Genomic DNA, 23,389 nt, shown 5'->3' on the forward strand with positions numbered 1-23,389 from the left:
AGCACACATAGTTATATTAGCCCCACGCTGTCCAGGGACATTGGTAATTGCCCTCTGTCCTATTACATTTCTTCTGCAGCGCCTGGTTTTGGTGAGGTTGAAGCCAACCTCATCCACATAAATAAATTCATGGTGAATTACATGGGCATCCAGCTCCAATACTCTCTGTAACAGACAAAAGGATATACAGATGAGTAAATATGGTATGTCTGAAGTACTGGAAGTAGTGTTGCATACATACCTCTACAAAGTCATGTCGCATATTCTTGACTCTGTCAGAGTTTCTCTCAAATGGCACCTTGTAAAGTTGTTTCATCGTCACTCGGTGCCGTTGGAGGATGCGTTGTATGGTCGACAGGCTTACAGCATCGATGTTGTTAAATATGGTGTCATTATTCAAGATATGCACTCTCACTCTCGAGTCCTAATTGCATTGTTGGCCAAAACCATATTCATAATTGCAGTCTCTTGTACATCTGTAAACAAGTGTCCTCGTCCTCCATGATGTCTTTGCCTTTCCACTCTGTACAGAATTCAAACTCAATATGTGTTCAGCATAGGAACTGTAAACAATGTACAAAAAGGTAGTACAGCATGATAACCAACCTCATTCATTCAATGCAGTGCAGTAAATGGATGGCTTAGAGTTACAAATGTTTCTGCAATACTATGCAGTCATATGTATTTTACAGTACATTACTGTAATGCTAAAATAGTCTTTTCTGAAGGTTTGAATTATGGACGCCACTGTAAATGGACTCTCAGTCCAGCCTCCCTCATGGTCAAACCATGGGTGATCACATGCTCAACAAGTGTTGCCCTAATCTCATCAGAGATGGCTCTCCTTCCTTCTCTTCTTTGCCCTCTTCCTCTTCTTCCTCATACTCCTCTTGCTCTCTGTCCATTGTTGGCATCCATTGTTCAAAACAGGTCATCTGACCTTTTACCTATTTATAGGCCAATACTACAGTAAAGCAGTGATTGGTTAGTGATCAGTTAAGCTATTAGTGTTTGCACATGTGAGGAGTGTGTGTGTGACCTGGTGAATAAGTGCAGCATTTTGATTGGTTGTGTTTGGAAAAGGAAAGCAAGTCACTTCCTGTTAGATTTTTGTGTTTTAGGTAGAGAATTGTGCGTAGTGTTTTGAAAAAAGTGTTTTATGCAATTGATAACTGAGTCAAAGGCTGAGATAGCTTATGGTTTTGGATATTTGGTGTGTAGTTTTGCACTTTGAGTGAGAGGTTTCAAAAATCTGGTGACATGAAAAGATTTTGTGTGTAAGCAGTTGGAAAAAACTGTAATCTGGATACCTGCAACTACCTTTGCGCACCAATGGTGATTACTCGTCACTGGTCACTGGTCAACAATCAACTTTTTGGTTCTGAAGCACCGATTGATAGATGTCTTTGAAACAATAATTTGGTGCATTTCCGTAGGCCTATGTTAGTGACCTGATCAAATAAGCTAAGGTATACATATAACATATAAATGGTAGGCCACCTATGTAACCTATTCAAATACATATTCAGTTTCATGCTTGCAAGTCCAAATCAAATTTGTGACTCGAGTCAGACTCAAGTCCATGTCATGTGACTCCAGTGGTTTGACCTGATGATTAAATCACCATGGGAACATACCAGAGTTGTGGACGTTCCTTTTTTAAAAACCTGCTTCTGTTCTGCACCTGTTAAGTTGGATGTGTACATTTTGTATATATTTTTCTGACTTAAAAATTCACATTCTCATATATAAAAAATGCATATTCTCATATATATATACATATATATGTCTCTCCTCACCACTTCTAAAACCACAGTTGTGCCTGGTAAGATATGAGATGTTTAACAAATCTGTGCTGTTTAGTTTGATGGGAGGGTACTCTCAATAAAAACATATCACCAGATATTTTTTGGGGTGTGGTTAGTTTACACCAGTTTGTTTCCAACAACCAGGTAGAAAAATGAGGGTCCCAGTCCTCATACTGGGGAAGAGTAGAGTGAAAGTGTAGTGATGAAAATATTAGAATGGTAAATCAAAATATAAGGGAAACTCACAGTATGTGAAATGGGACGAACAATTCACAGGGTGAATTCCAAAGTTATCTATGATGAATGATTACACGTTAGGTTTACACACGTCTCCCATAATCTGGAATCATTTATACAAATACCACGACTGCACTCTGCTGGTGATGTGGCTATCGGTCTGTATCATGATGAAATGTAACTCCTAAATAGATACAAATATGTATTAACTTATTCTTACTCAGGAAGAGAAAATACATGTTTTAATTGTTTGACATGAACCAGTATGAACCCAAAAATATTTATTTGATTTATAAATACCAAGAATAAAGATGGTTTGCCATTGGCTTGAATTCCCTTGGAGCCACTCCCACATGACCTTTTACCTTCTGAGAATTTCCCGCGAACAGTGCACGAGCACTGATGCCTGCAGACCAGACAGAGTTAGCACTCTAAACATTTGATGAACTAAATCACTTTATTATATTTTTTCCATAAACAGGCTTTATGGCGAAGCAAAGCAGCATTTTCAATTTTTTCAATAAGTCTCCGCCACCGGTTCTGAAGGCGAAACCGAGTCCCTCGCCTGCAGAAGCCGACTTGCCATCCTCAGTTCGACAAAAGAACAGCTCTCCAAAAGAAGAAGCTAAGCATGCATCTCAAACTCCCACCACCAAAAAGACTCCTGCAAAACCCCTTAACGCGAAAGCGAGCAAAGGCGGATTCGGCAAACTCTTTGGGAATAAGACACTAACAATAAAGGAGAGGTAAGACCGGTGGCTCAAATTAGTTAGCTAGCACAAATAACGAGTTGCTTTGTTGTGGCTAGTGGTTTTAGCGGTAGCTAGCCACGGTAACTAATTATAACTCCTGCAGAAATGCTCATTGATTTGTGAAATGGCTAACTCTCGTCTACACATGACAGACGTTATGTAATGCAATACGATTTAGACAGATTAGTAGCTGGATAAAAGTTGCTAACCAGTCAGTGGATTACTTAACTAGTAACGTTAAATGTTATTTGTGTCTCAACCCTTCAACACACTTCCTTGTGTATCTGTTATCTGACAGTGTTGGAGTAATGATACATTTTGATCAAGCATGTCAAAGTGCACAGTAACATGCATGCGTCCTCATTTGGCGGGAGAACGTGTCATGTAATTCTACACTTTCGTGACTGGCATGATGCGGGTGGTCGTAGACCCAGGGGGACCAATTATATTCAAAGGGGCAAGGCATCATACCATATCTTCAGGTCTATGTGAAACTATGTTTATTAAGCCTCGATCAGTGTCATTGCATTTTGGAACACCAGAAGTACCAATTATTGTTTTTATAACTGAACCAAGATAGACAACAGCCTGCCGTTTCCAATGGGAACAAATTAGTTATAGTGGGCAGAACAAGCAAGGAGATGGACAGAGCCAAGCATGAGTTAGCGAGATCCTATTAACACGTTCTAGCGTGCATCTGCGTATTTCCGTTAGGGAAGGCCTACTCTATCAAGTGCCGTGTGCAATAACTGAATTCGCCTTTGCACTCCTACTAAACCACGCGATTTATTTTTTTTGCAACTTTGGAAAAGGGTAAAGCCTACAAAATGTAGTCCACTATGTAAATAACATATTTTAGTTTTGGGAACAGAACTGTGTTGAGATAGTGTCAAAATCCATCTTCTCCCACTGCCAGCCACTGGGCTTCCTCTCACTACCATATTTGGTAGTGAGTGGCAACGCCAAGCAGATGCCTCACATTTATACATCTGGTGAAATATCTGACTCATTGTTCTATCTGTGGAAGTAGATTCATTTCCAATGGAACGCTGCGTTTGCCCTGCAGCGTTGCGTTTAATTCATCGAATGTATTTGTAAAACTATTTGCATAGATGGCTTGACAGAAATGGTAGAGGAGGGTGACTGTTGAACTTTTGTTGCACACACATCCAGATGATGCTGCGTACCATTTTGCGCAAATATGCTGTCGTGTGAAGGAGGCGTGAGCTGAGTTGACAACAACCGGATGCATCCGCTTTTAAGGGATACAGCCAAAGATGGGCAGAAGCTGCTTCAATATAAATCACTGATCACACTTGTAGGTGACCATTAGACACTATGCGCAGAAACACGTCCGTCATGTCTGACGGTCAACCCGTGGTGAACTGCACCTGTGCAGGCCATCAAATCAAAGGCGCTCCTTTGACATGAAGTTGTTTTTGGCAAAAATGTAAACGTGTCAGTTTCACTTTAACAAGGTTGGAGTAATATGTTTAACTACTTAAGACATTTGCTCGAATCTAGGTTGTGCCTTTTTTAGATTTTGAGAATTAACAAGGGAGATTTTATTTTTTTACTAATCAAACCCCACAACCCGGCCTGGTCTGTTTCACAAGCATTCCCGTACGTCTCATGATCTTGCGCCTCTGGGTTTAGAAACTCTGTGATACAGCTAATTCAACCCTATTCAATCTAGATCAATTTTCAGCTGAAAACTGGATATGAAAACTCCGCTCGGGTGTTTTCTTTTACGCCTGCTACCTTAGGTTAATGTAAAACAAATGAATGGGATGGATCCATATTTCCCTCAATCTCCCTTTCCTCTTAAAGTGTGCACTCGTTCACTGCTCCCCACATGTAAAAAATAATTGGATTGGAGTAAGCATTGGCTAGAGTAGACAAGGGAGTTACTATACCAGTGATTTCCTTTCAAATCCATAAAGGGAAGTTCAACAAGTAGACACTTGGGTAGACAGGAGAGATTGTTACTAGATGACCTGTTGTCGGATATTTTAATTCTCCATTTTCTTCCAGTCCAGCACCATGTCCATTCAGTGCCGGAGCCTTGGTGTGGGCCAAGCTAGAGGGGCACCCCTGGTGGCCGTGTATGGTAGTTCCCCAGCCTGTTGGCGGGCAGCAGATGAGGGGAAGGGGTAAAAGCCAGCGCCTGCATGTCCACTTCTTCGATGAGCCACCGACCAGGGGCTGGGTCAGCACCAAATATATCCGCGAGTATCAAGGTGAGAAAGCTATGATTTACCTGTCCAAAACTCCCTTCCTTTACTATCTACAGTGTGCTGCGTCACTCACCTAGCCTGTGCAGGTGGACATCTATTGTCTATCTATTCTTGGTTAGCCTGGTCCCAGATCTGTATGTTCTGTCTTTCTAACTCTTATGTTTGTTGTCATGGAAGATAATGACCATAGGAGTTTACAAGACGGCATAAGACAATCTGATATCAGGCTAATTCTAGCTATGCTACAGTTAGTGATGTAAGATGCCAGTTAAGAGGTAAGCTATATTACTACAGCAATAGCTTCTCCAAAAAAGGGTTTTATTGATTCTAAAGCAATGTTTTCGGCACTGAGCAAATTTCAGGTCTGCTGAGCGCAAACTTGAATGTTGTGAAAATTCTGTGCAACTTCCAGTGTGCGTTTAATGTGAACACTGAGGCTGTACCTGCTTTAGGTTAGTGTTAAGTAGCCATGGAGGCTACTGTGGCTATTTGATCATAATGTAGGCCTACCAGAGTGGCCTACCATCAAAAACAATGGAGAAAATGCATTCCATAATTCATTCAGCCGACAGTAGCAGCCAATGTGTAGTGGTCGATGTAGGGCTGCATTCCATGCGACTTGTGAAAAAGAAAATGCCGGTACAAATCTGTCGTTCTGCCCCTGAACAAGGCAGTTAACCCACTGTTCCTAGGCCGTCATTGTAAATAAGAATTTGTTCTTAACTGACTTGCCTAGTTAAATAAAGGTAAATATATATATTTTTTAACCTGTTTATTCACTTGTCCTTCAGACACAGTGACTGAAAATGTTGTCATGTTTGATGCAAGAAACCACTTTACAAAATAAAATGCATTATTATTCCCATACCATTATTACATAAAATCAGACGAATTATGCTACCCTCTGCCTATTGGCTACCAATCTTATTCAAGCCTGTCTCAAAATACAACACTGCCCCTTTAAGACAAAAAAAAGCTCTTTACCGGACTTGCATTTCAAAGATGTCTAGAAATGTTAATGTTTTGTGCTCTTGTAGGAGGCAATCACTCCCCTATTGCTGACTACAAATGATCTGTAACTTGGCTGATAACTCACTAACTAGCAAAGTGTATGACCAAAATGTGCACATGTGGCTACATGAAGCTTTTGCTTTGATCTCAAACGAGCACATCTACTCAACTGTTTATGCTGTAAACACAGTCCAGTTAAAAGTAAGTGGCACAGATCCGTATGTGACAATGGTCTATTTGCGTATATACCTACTGCAGCTCTGATTGTTTATGCCACACCAGTCTGTAGCGTGCGGGCTGAGTAGTGCGTGTCAATGCAATAGAATATTGCTCCGTGTTCTGCCTATAACAAAATCTCTTGCATAGTTTGTTTTGGTATGTTGCATTGAAGTGGTAGCAGGGAAAACTGTGGCAGCGCTGAAAGAATCAAAGTGAGTGTCGTTTTACTCAAACTTTTACTCCACTAACCTTTGCTTTAGTAGGGTGGTCAGCACTCTGCTCTCCCCAGTCTGTCTATGGAGAGCGCTGATCAAAGCACCGAGTGCAATTTGTCAGCTTTGCCATTTTAAACTCTGTAAAACTTCATCCGGATCACTAAAGCACAATCTTTCTGTATTTTTTTAGAAATGGTAATATTGTTTCAAAAGTATATATTACCCATCAATACTCTATTTGTACGTTTTCTGTTTATCTCCCTTACGACCGTTTCAGAAAAAAATCACAATCAAGTATTTTGAAGACAACTTGTGAGAAAGAAATATTGATCCTTAAATTGGAAGCGATTGATCAGCTTTGAATCAACTCTTTTTGAGAGAGCTAGCGTGAGCAGGAATATGAGATCCATCTCGTGTTGATGGCAAGCCCAAAGCCTGATGGAGAGGTGAATGTGTAAGTAGATTATGACAGAGCTGTTTTCTCAGGAAAATAAACAAAATTGAAACATCTAAAGTGCTCATTGTTTTTGTAATATCTATTCTGCTTAAAATTGTCCTAAAACTGAGTACATAAGACTTTTTATTGCTTTAAAAAGAAATGAATGTGGGGGGGAAATGCATCACTGCTTTATCTTTGTTTTTTTTACACAATTGTTGGTGATTCACTATTAATGCCTTGGTGACCACTGTTTTAGTAAGTTGAGTGAAGTTCAATCTCGTGCTTCTCTCTGTGGGCTAATATTTCTGCGGACAGTCCAGGGGAGCTGCACGGCAGTCTCGGAGCTACTGTGAGCGCAGCTTAGACAGAACATTGTTTTCGAGCCATATACACTTCGGAGTGTACTAAAAATAATGTCGCTTCTCACTTGTACTCCATCCCAGGCTCGGACAGCAGTGATGCTAAGACAGGAGGGGTGTTCTTCAGTGGTAAGCCTGTGATCCGCAAGGCCATGGAGCTGGCTGATGCTGCTATGCCAGACAGCCCAGAGACTAGACTGAAGATGCCTGTCTGTATGGACCCATCTGATGCTGAGGAAGACGAGGAGGAGGATATGGAGGTGAGAGAATCTTTCCGTTTGTATGTACTGCTGCGAACATTGCATTTCCATTTGATTGATACTTTATTAATCTACAATCTATTTGTCTATCTACCGTAATTGCTGGACTATAAGCCGCTACTTTATTCCCACGCTTTGAACCTCATGGTTTATACAATGACGCGGCTAATTTATGGATTTTTCCCACTTTCACAATAATTCATGCCGCCAAAAAACTGAGCACCGTCACATAATGTGACGTAAAATCGAGCGCGCTCAAACTTCCTATCATTCTGATTACGGTAGTAATTTTGTCACCCTCATCATGGCAAAGACACGGAGAAATGCATATGATGCAGCTTTCAAGTTGAAGGCGATCGATCTGGCTGTTGAAGGAAAGAGCTGCTGCACGTGAGCTTGGCCTTAATGAGTCGATGAGAAGACGTTGGAAACAGCAGCGTGAGGAACTGACTCAGTGCAAAAAGACAACAAAGGCTTTCAGAGGGAAGAAAAGCAGATGGCCCAAAGTATTTGCAGCCACTCGACATCAGTGTAAATCGTGCATTTAAGGTGGCGCTCCTTGTTCAGTGGGAGTCTTGGATGACAAGTGGGGAGAAATCCTTCACTAAAACGGGCTGCATGCGAAGAGCAACTTATGGTCAAGTCTTCCAGTGGGTCCTGACAGCGTGGAGCATTGTCAAAAAATTCCACTATCATCAACGGGTTTCGAAAGGCTGGACTGCTGCGTGTTGAAGGGGCAGCATAAGCTTAGCGGGGTATTTGCCTCCGGATGAAAGTGACAATGAAAACGATCCAACATCGGATGAAGCAATTCTGAGGCTATTCATCTCCGACACCGAAGGAGATGACTTCAGTGGTGTCAGTGCACAGGAGGAGGAAGATGGTGACCAAGTTCATTTCTTTCAATGTACCGGTAGGCACCTGCGGCTTATAGACATGTGCAGCGTGTTTATGTACAAAATATATATTTTTTAAATAATTCAGTGGGTGCGGTTTATATTCAGGTGCGCTTAATAGTCCAGCAATTACGGTAGTAGTGGTGCAACGGATCACAAAACTCATGGTTTTGGGTCATGGATCGGATCATTTTTCAGCACTGCAAAAAAAAGGGAGACTAATAACTTTGCTTTCCATTTATTACTTAAAGAACACTCAAAGGAACTTTGCAATGTTTAAATAAAGTCTTAAAATAAAATATTCAATACTCTTTTGTTAAATTAAAGTGCAATATGCGGCATGATACAGTGTTCCTTTGAACAATAGTGAATGAAAAAATAGCCTGTGTCAACATAAAAATAAAAGTTTTAAAAAAGCAACGCAAACCTGAGCTTATAACTTATTTTTCAGAAAGATGAGGATGTCTACATTGTGTGGGGAGAGGGTTGACCTCTTTGCAGTTAATGTCCCTTGCTGTGGAAAACACCCTCTTGCTTTGACCTGAAGTGCCAGGCACAGCCAGGTCGCGACTTGCCGTCATGGCAATGTGAGGATATTTATACTTATTGCTTTTCCACCATGTCATCCACTGGAATGGTGCTTTCTGCCTTGTAGGGTGCCACCACCTCTTTGATGGTGTTGGCAAATGTCTTGCCTGTGTCCTTGCTCGCAAAAGTCTCCCCGAAAAGCTCCACGGACAAATTATTTTGGCTCTGGCTTGACCCTGCAGAAAAAAGGACTATCTATTAAACTATTTGTTTTAAAATTTCATAGAACTATAATTGTGGCAATAACATTTAATAAAAAACTATTATTACAACTCAAAAATTGATGATTCTAATAGCAATAGCGTAGACTAAGATTTTTTTTATTTTTACCTCTTCAGTAGCTACAATCTCAGTGACAAGGTCACTGTATGTCCTCCGGTGTAGGGCATGGTCTAGGTGAGACGGGTTGAGAGCTTCAAGTTCCTTGGCGTTCACATTCACTTCTTATGGCTAGGGGGCAGCATTTTCACATTTGGATGAAAAGCGTGCCCAGAGTAAACTGCCTGCTACTCAGTCCCAGTTGCTAATATATGCATATTATTAGTAGATTTGGATAGAAAACGGTTTGAATGATGTCTGAGTACAACAGAACTCATATGGCAGGTGAAAACCTAAGAAAAATCCAACCAGGAAGTAGGAAATATGAGGTTTGTAGTATTTATTTAAAAAAAATAAAAAAACTCTTGGCCTATCGAATACAGTGTCTATGGAATACACCGTGTCTATAGTGTCATTTTGCTCTTCCTACGGCTTCCACTAGATGTCAACAGTCTTTAGAAACTTGTTTGAGGCTTCTACTATAAAGGAGGGGCTCATAAGGAATCTTTGAGTCACTGGTCTGGCATTGATTAAGTGAATATTTATAATGCTATTTCTGACTTTGCGGATATCTTTTTGGGTTGTTTTGGTCTCTGATTGCTGTACTCAGATTATTGCATGGTTTGCTTTTTCTGTGAAGTTTATTTGAAATCTGACAGCGGTTGCATTGAGAAGTATATCTTTAAATCTGTGAATAACACTTGTATCTTTTATCAATGTTTATTATTATTTCTGTAATTGTGGCTCTGTGCAAATTCACAGGATGTTTTGGAGGCAAAGCCAAATGTAAACTGAGTGTTTTTGGATATAAATATGAACTTGATCGAACAAAACCAATATGTATTGTGTAACATGTTCCGGGAGTGTCATCTGATGAATATCAAAGGCTAGTGATTCATTTTTATCTCTTTCTGTTTTTTGTGATTCCTCTCTTTGGTTGGAAAATCGCTGTATGCTTTCTGTGACTAGTTGCTGACAGAACATATCATTGTTAGGCTTGCGTCCCACATGGCCAATAGCCAGGGAAAATGCAGAGCGCCAAATTCAAATACATTCTATCAAACTTTCATTAAATTACACATGCAAGATAGCAAATTAAAGCTAAACTCATTGTGAATCCAGCCAACATGTCAGATTTCAAAAAGGCTTTTCGCGAAAGCATAAGATGCTATTATCTGATGATAGCACAACAGTAAACAATGAGAGTAGCATATTTCAACTCTGCAGGTGTGACACAAAATGCAGAAATAAAATATAAATCATGCCTTACCTTTGACAAGCCTCTTTTGTTTGACATGCTTCTCCTATGTCTCATAAACATCAAAATTGTCTTTTTGTTCGATTAATTCCATCGATTATATATCCAAAATGTCAATTTATTTGGCACGTTTGATACAGAATGAAGTGACTTTCGTTCTGACCAATGGTACTTCTTCATTACACAAAGGAAAAACCTTAACCAATTTCTACAAACTGGTGACATCCAGTTGAAGTGGTAGGAACTGCAGGAAAGTCGGAAAAAAACGTTTAAAAAAGTCAATGGTTTGTCCTCGGGGTTTAGCCTCCTAAATAAGACCTGTTATACCCTGTCATGGAAATTTCCTCTATTTACCAAATCATGAGCGCAAACCACAAGTCAGAGTTAGTTATCAAAGTCCATCTTTAATTATATGAGCTTTATCACAACCCTGTGACTCTCAGAGAAATCAATTCAGTGTCTATCTATGAATTCTCTGAGAGCCCCCTTACACATTGCAACTGAGATCCTTTAATAGCAAAGAACACACAGTCAGACAGCATAGACATAATAAATCGTTCAGCTTTGTCTCCTTACTCAAACCCTAGAACCATAAACCAATCCTCCATATCAACAGGCATATATCAAATTGTCATTTAGATACAACCAATTCTAAATACAACCAATCCTGGACAAACTCACAGAGAGCATAGAATGATTCCAGACACTTCCATCCTCCTCTCCCAGATGGGAAAAGTAGGGGGTGACTAGCACACAGACACAGTGGAGCAAAAGATATGTTTACACATGATGACACCTTGACCTCTCCCCTCTCTGCGGCCCATGCAACTTAGTCTTGACATAGAACAGATAACTGCAACCCCGCCACAGTATTATACAAAAATAACATTCTGATGAGAAGTAACTTACAAACATATGATGAATATAAAACATCTTACCTATGTTACCAACCAATTCTGATTATTCCCAACAATTCACAGACATGATTCAAACAGTTTTAGAAACTTCAGAGTTTTCTATCCAATACTAATAATAATATGCATATATTAGGATCTGGGACAGAGTAGGAGGCAGTTCAGTTTGGCCACGCTATTTATCCAAAAGTGAAAATGCTGCCCCCTATCCTAACAGGTTAAAATGGTGTCTAATACTTGTATGTTTGAGAGAATTTAATTATGAGATTTCTGTTGATTTTGAATTTGGCGCCCTGCAATTTCATTGGCTGTTGGTGAGGGGTTCCGCTAGCGGAACAGGTTAACAACAAACTAACATGGTCCAAGCACACCAAAACAGTCATGAAGAGGGCACGACAAAACCTATTCCCCCTGAGGAGACAGAAAAGATTTGGCATGGGTCCTCAGATCCTCAAAAGGTTTACAGTTGCACCATCGAGAGCATCCTGACGGGTTGCATCACTGCCTGGTATGGCAACTGCCTCTGACCGCAAGGCACTACAGAGGATAGTGCTTACTGACCGCAAGGCACTACAGAGGATAGTGCTTACTGCCCAGTACATCACCGGGGCCAAGCTCCCTGCCATCCAGGACCTCTATACCAGGCGGTGTCAGAGGAAGGCCCTAAAAATTGTCAGACTTCAGCCACCCTAGTCATAGACGGTTCTCTCTGATACCGCAGGGCAAGCGGTACTAGGTCCAAGAGGCTTCTAAACAGCCTCTTCCTCCAAGCTATAAGACTCCTGAACAGCTAATCAAATGGCTACCCAGACTATTTGCCCCACCCCCCAACGCTGCTACTACTCCCTGTTATCTACACATAGCCACTTTAACAACCCTACCTGCATGTACATAATTATCTCAATTACCTCCACTGGTGCCCCCGTTCGTTGACTCTGTACCGGTACCCCCTGTATATAGCCTCCACGTTGACTCTGTACCGGTACCCCCTGTATATAGCCCCGCTGTTTTACTGCTGCTCTTTAAATATTTATTCTTATATTTTCGTAAAACTACATTGTTGGTTAAGCGCTTGTAAGTAAGCATTTCACTGTAAGGTCTACACCTGTTGTATTTGGCACATGTGACAAATAACATTTGACTTGAACCTTAGATCCAGTGCGGTAGATCTATGAAGGTAGTCCTGTACATTAGGGGGGTATCTGGGGTTCAGGTCCTCTAATGGCAGCCTTGACATCTCTAATGATATGGTGCTTTATTCCTTGTTTTCAGAGGCAGGATCATGGACACCGACGGTGCAGTTTCGGTGCTCAATAAGGTTGTAACCGTTTTGAGGGGTTTGAGCACCTGGAGGACCTCCTCCTGCCACTTTCACAGCTGCCTGCTGCTCAAGATCGAGCTCCAACATGTCATAGGTGGAGTTCCATCTTGTTGTGACATGGTGTATGAGCTTGTGAGTTGGTAGCTGAAGCATTTCTTGCTTGGTGTTAAGCACATGAGTGGCTGTTGTGCTCCGGTGGAAAAAGGAAACCTTCCTGATCCTCCCAATTTTGTTATTTTCCGGTTCCTAAAGATCTGGCATGATCTTTATACTGAAGTGGGTGCGCCAGGGGATTTTGTAGAATGGCTCAAGCACTTTCACCATATTTTTTAAACCCTTTGTTTTCCACAACAGAATATGGCCTCATGTCTGCAGAGATAAAAAAAAAACAATAGATTTGGTGATGGCTTTAACCCGGTCTGATTCTACAGCAACGGGCTGCTTAAATGCCGCCGGGAGAAGTTGTCTCTTGGCTGAGTTGGCTCCCGCCACTGACACACCAGGGTGATGACGCTCTAAATGTGTGGCCACGCTCAATGTATTTCCATGAGCATACGGCTTTCTTGTGGCACAATGCCCACACACCGTAATGGTGTTGTCCACCACCCTTCTTCCATCTCCATATTTGACAGGGAAGCCTAAATGCTCCCATCCATGAGACTGAAATGAAGCGGGAGGCTTTTCCTGTTCTTCAGCTCCTCCGCCAACCATGGCTGTCACTGCTCTTTTCTTCTTTGCTTTTTGAAACACGAGCATCCAGGATTGATACGTCGGGATTCAACACGTGAACAGTAAACACAGCTGCTTTTAAAAAATGATTCAATCAGGCTTCAAAGCAAAACACAGCACTGTCTTTATCTTTTCACTGCAACTCTGCATCGAGACGTAGGAAATGACGTTAAAAAGTAACAGCGGCAGTAAAACTGTATTTCACGCTGATGGTTAAACTTTGCAATTGATCTGCAGTTCACACGCGTGCCGAACCATGGGCGGTTGATCCGTATGGATCAACTACTCTCCTACGATCTCGACACATTTGCATCGAAAAATGTAAGCCAGTATCAAAACTTTTCCCATTTTGTAGTGTAAAACAAGTTATTTTCAACATTGAACTTACCACTCAATAATGACAAATACTGTATCATTATATATACATATGTTACTCTTTGTCTTGTGTGCAAACTGGCATGTGTAAAGCAAATGTGTTGAATATAAACATTTTTTAAAAAAAAAGAAAAAAAAAAGGAACACTGGGCCAAATGTGCGCCACCCTATGGGACTTCCAATCACGGCTGGTTTAGATACAGCCTGTATTTTAACCAGGGTGTCTGTAGTGCCTTAAATCACTTCACCACTCGGGAGCCCATATATTTTTTTTCTCTGAAGTACTGTATTTTCATTTGCCTTTTCTCCTACAGCTTGATAAGTCAACATTGACCGACGAAGATTTGACTGAAGAGGAAGATGAGACAGTGAAGTCTAAGCCTAGTCGCCGTTCCTCCCGTGCCACAGCAGAACAAGGCAGCAAGTCCAAGCGTCGCCGCATCGTGGTTGCCTCCGACAGTGAAGGCTCGGGTGACGAATTCAAACCAGAACAGGCCGGATGCAGCAGTGAGGAAGATGAGGAAGAGGTAGTGAACAGTATGTCGGAGGAAGATGTAGAAAGTGAATGTGAGGCTGAACCCGACAGCCCAGTTAAACCGGTGAAACGCAAACGACCCGTAGAGAAGCCATCCAGTGCCAAACCAAAACCCAAGACTCCCACTCTTCCAGAAACCGCCAAGAGAGCCCCCTTATCTAGCACCTTCACAGCCGACACCAAGTCTCGACTCTCAGCCTTTTCGGCCCCGGAGAGCTTCGACAGCCAGGCGAATGGCTCAGGTGCCGGCGGGCAAGGTGGGGCTACGGTATGGGACCATGAGAAGCTTGATTGGCTACAGGAAGGCCGGAGGAAAGACGCCAAGAGACGGAGACAGTCAGAGGAAGACTACGATCCCACGACTCTGTATGTCCCAGAAGACTTCTTGAACAAAACGACCCCAGGCATGCGGCGCTGGTGGCAGCTCAAGTCAGAGACGTTCGATGCCGTACTCTTCTTCAAGGTACTATAAATCATTAAAATGCTGTATTTTGGTGGAGGTGCAATGCTTCTTTGTTTAACATTGACTCCCTGGCCAGTTTATTAGGCACCCCCATCTTGTACAGGGTCGGACCCCCCCTTGCCTCCAGAAAGGCCTGAAATCTTGGAGAGTCACCTTTGAACATGCTTTTTAGTCTAGGACTAGGCAGAATTTGTGGCTGTGAATCTGACCTTTTCGTGTCCTCATCTAGAAAGGTGCAAGTAAAATGTATTATTACTCAGGTGGGTAAGTTCTATGAGCTGTACCACATGGATGCTGTGATTGGTGTCAACGAGCTGGGTCTGACCTTCATGAAGGGGGCCTGGGCCCACTCTGGCTTCCCCGAGATAGGCTTTGGACGCTTCTCAGATGGACTGGTGCAGAGGGGATACAAGGTGGGGAGCCATTTTGTTTTTAAAAGAAAGCTTAGACTCATCCTTTTTAAAAGGCTTAATGTTATCCAAAATAATATTGCGATATGTAACTATTTCCACCCATCACTGCTATTTTGCTGGCAAACCAATTTCTCCTCAGTCATTAATAAAGTATTTCTTATGTTAGGTGGCACGTGTGGAGCAGACGGAGACTCCAGACATGATGGAGGCTCGCTGTAAGACCATGCTGAAGCCCACCAAGTTTGACCGGGTGGTACAGCGTGAGGTATGCCGAATCATCACACGGGGAACGCAGACCTACAGCGTGTTGGACGGAGCCCCTTCTGAGACACACAGCAAATACCTCCTCAGCATCAAGGAGAAGGTAGGATGTGTTTTGTGATGCGTTGTACACTATATTCATTTTGTTACCTTATAGCCTTATTCTAAAATGAATTAAATATTTTATATAATGACAGAGCAAAAACAGGTTTGTAGACATTTTTGCATATGTATTAAATAAAAATAACTATCACCTTTACATAAGTATTCAGATCCTTTACTCAGTACTTTGTTGAAGCACTTTTGGCAGTGATTACAGCATTGAGTCTTCTTGGGTATGACGCTACAAGCTTGGCACACCTGTATTTAGGGAGTTTCTCCCATTTTTCTATGCAGATGCACTCAAGCTCTGTCAGTTTGGATGGGGAGCGTTGCTGCACAGCTATTTTCAGGTCTGTCCAGAGATGTTCGATCGGGTTCAAGTCCTGGCTCTGACTGGGCCACTCAAGGACATTCAGAGACTTGTCCCGAAACCACTCCTGCATTGTTTTGTCTGTGTGCTTAGGGTCGTTGTCTTGTTGGAAGGTGAATCTTTGTCCCAGTCTGAGGTCCTGAGCGCTCTGGAGCAGGTTTTCATCAAGGATCTCTCTACTTTGCTCCATTCATCTTTGCCTCAATCCTAACTAGTCTCTGCTGCTGAAAAAAATCTCAACAGCATGCTTCACCATCTGATGAAACCAAGAGTCTTTAGGTGACTTTTGGCAAACTCCAAGCGGGCTGTTATGTGCCTTTTACTGAGGAGTGGTTTCTGTCTGGCCACTCTACCACAAAGGCCTGATTGGTGGAGTGCTGCAGAGGTGGTTGTCCTTATGAAAGGTTTTCCCATCTCCACAGGGGAACTCTGGAGAGCTGTCAGTCACCATCAGGTTCTTGGTCACCTCCCTGACCAAGGCCCTTCTCCCCTGATTGCTCAGTTTGGCCGGGCGGCCAGCTCTAGGAAGAGTCTTGGTGGTTTCAAACTTCTTCCATTTAAGACTGATCGACTCATTTATTTGTCACATGCGCCGGATACAGTAGACCTTACTAGAGGTCAACCGATTATGATTTTTCAACGCCGATACGGAATACTGGAGGCCCCCCCCCCAAAACGATACCGATTTAATAATTATTAATTTTAAGTGTGTGTGTGTAATAATGACAATTACAACAATACTGAATGAACACTTTTATAAATCAATTTAGTCTCAAATAATGAAACATGTTCAATTTGGTTTAGATAATGCAAAAACAAAGTGTTGGAGATGAAAGTAAAAGTGCAATATGTGCCATGTAAGAAAAGATAACGTTTAAGTTCCTTGCTCAGAACATGAGAACATATGAAAACTGGTGGTTCAATATTCCCAGTTAAGAAGTTTCAGGTTGTAGTTAATATAGGAATTATGACGCGTCAAATATTTCTCTCTCTACCATTTGTATTTCATATACCTTTTGACTATTGGATGTTCTAATAGTATTTCCAGCCTGATCTCAGGAGTTAAAAGGCTTGAAGTCATAAACCGTGCTGTGAAGCAAGCATTGCTAAGTTTGAATGAATGCTTACGAGCCCGCTGCGGCCTACCACCGCTCAGTCAGATAGCTTTATCAAATCATAGACTTAATTATAATAACTAGAAATATGAGCCGTTGGTCATTAACATGGTCAAATCCGGAAACTATAATTTCGAAAACAAAACATTTATTCTTTCTGTGAGATACGGAACCGTTCCGTATTTTATCGAACGTGCGGCAACCCTAAGTCTAAATATTGCTGTTACATTGCCTTCAATGTTATGTCATAATTATGTAGAATTCTGGCAAATTCACTCGCAATGAGCCAGGCAGCCCAAACTGTTGCATATACCCTGACTCTTGTTGCAATTGAACGCAAGAAAAGTGACACAATTTCCCTAGTTAATATTGCCTGCTAACACAAATTTATTTTAACTAAAATATGCAGGTTTATTGATTTTAAGGCATTGATGTTTATGGTTAGGTACATTCGTGCAACAATTGTGCTTTTTTTCACGAATGTGCTTTTGTTAAATCATCCCCCGTTTGGCGACGTAGGCTGTGATTCAATGATAAATTAACATGATTATATGCAACGCACGACAAGCTAGTAAGCCTAGTAATATCATCTACCATGTGTAGTTCACTAGTGATTATGCGAAGAATGATTTGTTTTTTTACAAGATAAGTTTAATGCTAGCTGGCAACTTACCTTGGTTCCTTGTTGCACTCGCCCAACAGGTGCTCAGCTTGCAACGCAGTTTCCTCATGGAATGCAATGTAATCGGCCATAATCGGCGTTCAAAAATGCATATTATCGATTTATGAAACCTTTAAATCGGCCCTAATTAATTGGCCATGCCAATTTTTAATCGGTAGACTTCTAATTCAGAGTTTCTCTTGGAATGTTTCAAACAGGGAGCAATTCTGGGCAAAATTTGATTACCCACTTTTCCAGCTACCAACACACCATTGCGTTCAACTACCACCAAGCTACTGCAAAATATAGTTAAATTACTAGTTGAACTACATGTATTTTACCACTCCCCAACACTGTCCTTTTTACAGGGTTAGTTTATCTAATAATTATGTTTGGGTCAAATTCCTCTAACCTTGAGTTGTCCATATTGTGTGACATGGAGGTTGTGCAGTAATGTGTTTTGCATCAAAGTATTACCTCTCATCTCAAGGCAGAGGAGGAAAGTTCAGGGCGCTGCAGGACTTATGGGGTCAGCTTCGTGGACACATCTGTAGGGTACTTCTATGTGGGCCAATTCCAGGACGACCGACACTGCTCCCGGCTCCGCACCCTGTTGTCTCACTACACCCCTGCACAGGTCAGTCAATACTTCTACAGCACAGGAGGTTGGTGGCACCTTAATTGGGTAGAATGGCTCATGGTAATGGTTGTCGCTGAATAAGTGGAATGATATCCAATACATCAAACACATGCTTTCCATTTGCCCTGTTTCAGCCATTATGAGCTGTCCTCCCCTCAGCATCCTCCACTGTTCAACACTAACAATTTAAACTTGTTAACTTCGGTCACTACCATAAAAATATGTTCATGTTTGGACAGAAGTCACACAATTATTATTTAGAGAAATTACCCTTTCTAGTTTTCACAACACTTACAGCATATCACAATCACCCAACAAGACGCACTACATTGATCTGCCCCATCCTGGTCGTAAATGTTTTTAGACATAAAGGAAAATGTATATAAAATGCTCCCTTATTTTCTTTCTGTTTACACAGGTGCTCTTTGAGAAGGGGAACCCTTCAGCCGAAACCCGTAAAATCTTCAAGGCTTCTTTGTCCTCGGCTATGCAGGAGGGGCTGACTGCAGGTTCACAGTTCTTTTTCAATACTTTTTTTATCATGTCAGTCTGTATACATCAATATTTCACTTCATCCACTTTTTTAGTACTTTATTTACAATGATACTGATTACAGCTTTACAGTGACCCCTTCCTCTCCCATACTTCCAGTCTGTAACGTCAGTCTTTGTTTATGAAAATTGGTTGGGTGTCTGAACTGTACTTTACCAACATTGTTGTTAACTTGCTCTCTCTCGCTCAACTAGTGCGTGAGTAAAACATGGACTGGAATATTGTATATCGGTTATCAATATAATGAAAACATGGACTGGAATAACAGTAATGTTCACTACATTACACCCTCCTCCCTCTCAACAGGCTCCCAGTTCTGGGATGCACAGAAGACCCTGAAGACCCTAGCTGAAGAAGACTACTTTAAAGAGAGTGTGAGGAAGGATGAGGAGTCTGAGAGCAGTGTTCTCCCCTCTGTCCTCAAATCCATGACGTCTGAGAGCGACTCGTTGGGTCTGACCCCTAAGGAGGGGTATGAGTTGGCTCTGTCGGCCCTGGGAGGCTGTATGTTCTACTTAAAAAAATGTCTGGTTGACCAGGAGCTGCTGTCCATGACCAACTTCCAGGTAGGGATGTCAATGGTTAACCGATTAGCCCACCATAATAATTAAGCAATTAAACCAATTAAGTTATTGATTTAATGCTTCATTTGTATTATGAACATTTGCTAACCATAAATTAGTGAATGTTGTAGGAAAATAAGTAGTTTGATTAGTTTGAGCCTTTCAGGCGTGCCTTTCTTTTGTCACTGTCAAACCAAACATGGCAGGACGATTCCATATGGAGTTGTCAAGAGAGCAGAAACAGCCTGGCGCCTAGGCAAGAGGTTCCAGGGGTGCACAAAGTTATGATTTTATCCCAAATTCTAGGAATATATCCCAGTGGATGTGGAGATGGAGAAGGCAGCCGGGCCGACCAGTTTCTTCTCCCAGACCCGTCAGCGTATGGTCCTGGATGGGGTGACACTAGCCAACCTAGAGATCCTGCAGAATGTGTCGGGGGGTACAGAGGGGACCTTGTTGGAACGCCTGGATACCTGTAGTACTCCATTTGGTAAAAGGTTGCTGAAGCAGTGGCTCTGTTCCCCGCTCTGTAACCCCACATCCATAGGTGAGGGGAACACGAAAATACACAAATGCAGAAACCTGTTGTTTTGAACCCTGTTCTTGTTTTCATTGGTTGGTCTGCTATTGTCTTATTTCTTCTGATTTGCTTGGTCATTGAAATGCGCTATATAAACCCCATGTATTATAATGATTATAGGGGAACGCCTGGATGCCCTGGAGGACCTGATGGGAGTGCAGGCCCAGGCTACGGAGGTCTCAGACCTGCTCAAAAAGCTCCCTGATCTGGAGAGGCTCCTTAGTAAGATCCACAGCATCGGTACTCCGAAGGGTCAGGACCACCCGGACAGCAGGGCTGTTCTGTATGAAGAGGTCACCTACAGTAAGAAAAAGATTGCGGACTTCCTCTCGGCTCTGGAGGGCTTCAAGACCATGCAAGAGATTGTGACCATACTAGGACCGGTCGCGGTCGACTTCCGGTCCAGGCTGCTGCGCCAGGTTTGTACACACCACAGCCCTACCTGTCACTATAATTGTGCTTTTTACTATATTAATTCTGTACTTTTTAAATGTCCTGTATTTATTGGTGTTGTTTTGTGATTGTTTTAAATGTTGAGTATTTGTGTTTGTTTTTACTGTGGTTGTAACCTAGTATGACAAACTGTTTTCCTCTTGGCGATTTAATAAATTACAATTTCATGTAATCTCATCAGGTGGTCAACCTGAAGGATGACTGTCAGGAGGGCCTCTTCCCTGACCTGTCGGCCGAGCTGAAACGCTGGGACACAGCCTTCGACCACCAGAAGGCCCGCGCCACCGGAGTCATCACCCCTAAGACTGGCTTTGACCCAGAGTTTGATCAGGCTCTCAGCGGCATCAAGGCCTGTGAGAGGGACCTACAGGACTACCTGGACAGGTACCTTCATCTCTTGAGAAACACATTTAGGACACCTTCCCAGGGTCACATTACACTTAGTCCTGGACTAAAAAGCATGCCCAATGTAGAACTGAAATGAGCTTTTTTGCTATATTTTTCTTGGACAAATGCATATGTTAAATGCAGTTAACAAACTTGAATGTTGCCAGGCAGAAGAAGAGGCTGGGCTGCAGGAACCTGACCTACTGGGGGATGGGACGGAACCGCTTTCAGATGGAAGTACCAGACAGTGTCTCGGAGAGGAACATTCCTGAGGAGTACAAGGTCAGAGTGGCTGCTAGCAATGCCATTTTCAGGTGTTTGATTCCCGCTGGGATGAAAAAAAGAAGCGTCTGCCAAAATAGAAATACTGAGTGTTCCACAATGTGATTTTTTAAAATCTGTAGTATGTCTTGTAAAATATTGTGGAGTGACAGTTTTAAGAAACTTTTCTGAACTCTTATTTAATCAGGTGAAGTCCACTAAGAAGGGCTGGAAACGCTACTGGACCAGGGAGATAGAGCGTCTGTTCTCAGAGCTCCAGAGTCTTGAGGAGAAGAGAGACGCAGCTCTGAAGGACTGCATGAGAAGACTCTTCTACAACTTTGACAAGAACTATAGGGACTGGCAGACTGGGGTGGAGTGCATGGCTGTGCTAGGTAAGCTTTGATTTATTAGGTTTATTTAACTAGCTCAATGAGTCTTCTGAGTATCCTGGGCAATTGTTGGTATTTATCTGTTGCCTGGTGTAACATTTGTATGTATTTTAAATAGTCAAATCAAATGCACATTGATCAACATCTTCTCATGATCATGTAGGTCTAGTTGAATTCAAAAGAATCAACGATTCCATAAACCTACAGCTTACTCACTGTATTGAGGTGCATAGCTCAGTTGGTAGAGCATGGCGCTTGTAACGCCAGGGTAGTGGGTTCGATTCCCGGGACCACCCATACGTAGAATGTATGCACACATGACTGTAAGTCGCTTTGGATAAAAGCGTCTGCTAAATGGCATATATTATTATTATTATTATTATCATTATACCTAATATTGAGTTGCAGTCAGGTGCTGCTGGTTACCATAGATACAGTTCATGCACCTGGTGAGCCACAGACATTGGTTTGTTGACAATGCCTAAACACATTTGCAAACTGATTTTGTACACCCATTATAAACAGTAGGCTTTATAATCATATTTGGCAGGGGTTTGAACCAAACCAAAAACTGGAAAAGGGAAAAAAAAATTCTGCATTGGAACGAAAGTGATTTCTACTGTTCTGGAATAGAACTGTTATCTTAAAAGCATGGGAACTGGTTTATAATTGTATTTCATTTTTTGCTGGCATTTTTTTCAAAACACCTAAGCAAAGCCCTCATTCAAACCTATTACAGTGTCTGCCTGCCGCTGAAAATCTTTGCGTGTGTAAGCTACATGCCACTCCCCCCTGCGAAGCATAGACGACTAGCCTACTGACTATACAAGCATGATTCAGAAGATGGGGACAGAGATTTTTGCAGAAGAATGGATTAACTTTTTCAATTCTAGTTAAGGATACTATAGTTATCACATTTCACAATGGATTCCTTAACTACAAATAATGTTTTTAATTCTGGTGCAGCTCTGCACACACAAGCTTGTTAGCTACCAGTGGTCCAGCGTGAAGTTCAAAGGACATTCAAAGTTCCTCCATAGAAGCTCCTAGGTATAATTGTGTATCTAATTCAGATAATGCATGTCATAACAAGATGCCCAGCACTTCAAGCCAAACCTCTCTCTCTCCACACCCTCAAAATTTGTCACATCTCACTCCCTACACGTGTCAGTCCATCATGCATGTGAACAACTAGCTTACCTGCTTCATAGCAAGCTGCTCTAGCCGCACTGATTGAAGTAATTCAATGAGCTGTTTGGTTCTAAACATAGTAAAAACTCAAACAGATGACTAGGAAAAGCTCCAACCCAGTTTATTCCCCACTGGGTGAAACAGCTGCAAAGACATGTTTACACAAGCACATATATTTATACCCTCCTAGGCAGAGTCAGTTTGTTGCACGTCTGGACAGCCAATACATCTGTTGCTAGTCAGGAACTTAAATTGGTTCCTTTCACTGGTGTACTCATGGCCCCGCCTCCTGCTAAAACCTGGGAGTGGAAATATGTGTAGTATAGGACTGTTAATCTGACCTGACCTCGGGATGAGTTCCTTACCGAGGCCATATGTTCTAGTATGGTAACATTAAGTATATTTCAAGCTAGAATCCAACAGTTTATTTTTTAATTTTTTTAAACATTTAGCTCTGATTGCACAGGTTAAATAAGGAACTTAAAGGAACAATATAAACCTGTACAGTTTGGGG

The 23,389-nt window shown here is 41.9% G+C and overlaps 1 protein-coding gene across 1 annotated transcript in view; it reads left to right on the plus strand.

Annotated features, from left to right (window-relative positions):
• Positions 1 to 2,408: 2,408 nt before the first annotated feature.
• Positions 2,409 to 23,389, plus strand: part of msh6 (mutS homolog 6 (E. coli)) — a 32,328-nt gene continuing 11,347 nt past the window's right edge. The window contains exons 1-14 of the mRNA XM_046357370.1: positions 2,409 to 2,791; positions 4,832 to 5,037; positions 7,362 to 7,537; positions 14,251 to 14,934; positions 15,195 to 15,347; positions 15,514 to 15,711; positions 18,347 to 18,493; positions 18,915 to 19,005; positions 19,355 to 19,614; positions 19,918 to 20,158; positions 20,312 to 20,610; positions 20,826 to 21,028; positions 21,199 to 21,313; positions 21,501 to 21,687. Coding sequence (XP_046213326.1) covers positions 2,532 to 2,791; positions 4,832 to 5,037; positions 7,362 to 7,537; positions 14,251 to 14,934; positions 15,195 to 15,347; positions 15,514 to 15,711; positions 18,347 to 18,493; positions 18,915 to 19,005; positions 19,355 to 19,614; positions 19,918 to 20,158; positions 20,312 to 20,610; positions 20,826 to 21,028; positions 21,199 to 21,313; positions 21,501 to 21,687 — 3,220 coding nt within the window. The 5' untranslated portion in view covers positions 2,409 to 2,531. The remainder of the gene's footprint in view (positions 2,792 to 4,831; positions 5,038 to 7,361; positions 7,538 to 14,250; positions 14,935 to 15,194; positions 15,348 to 15,513; positions 15,712 to 18,346; positions 18,494 to 18,914; positions 19,006 to 19,354; positions 19,615 to 19,917; positions 20,159 to 20,311; positions 20,611 to 20,825; positions 21,029 to 21,198; positions 21,314 to 21,500; positions 21,688 to 23,389) is intronic.

This window comes from Oncorhynchus gorbuscha, linkage group LG07 (assembly GCF_021184085.1).
Source record: "Oncorhynchus gorbuscha isolate QuinsamMale2020 ecotype Even-year linkage group LG07, OgorEven_v1.0, whole genome shotgun sequence".
NCBI classification, from domain to species: Eukaryota; Metazoa; Chordata; class Actinopteri; order Salmoniformes; family Salmonidae; genus Oncorhynchus; species Oncorhynchus gorbuscha.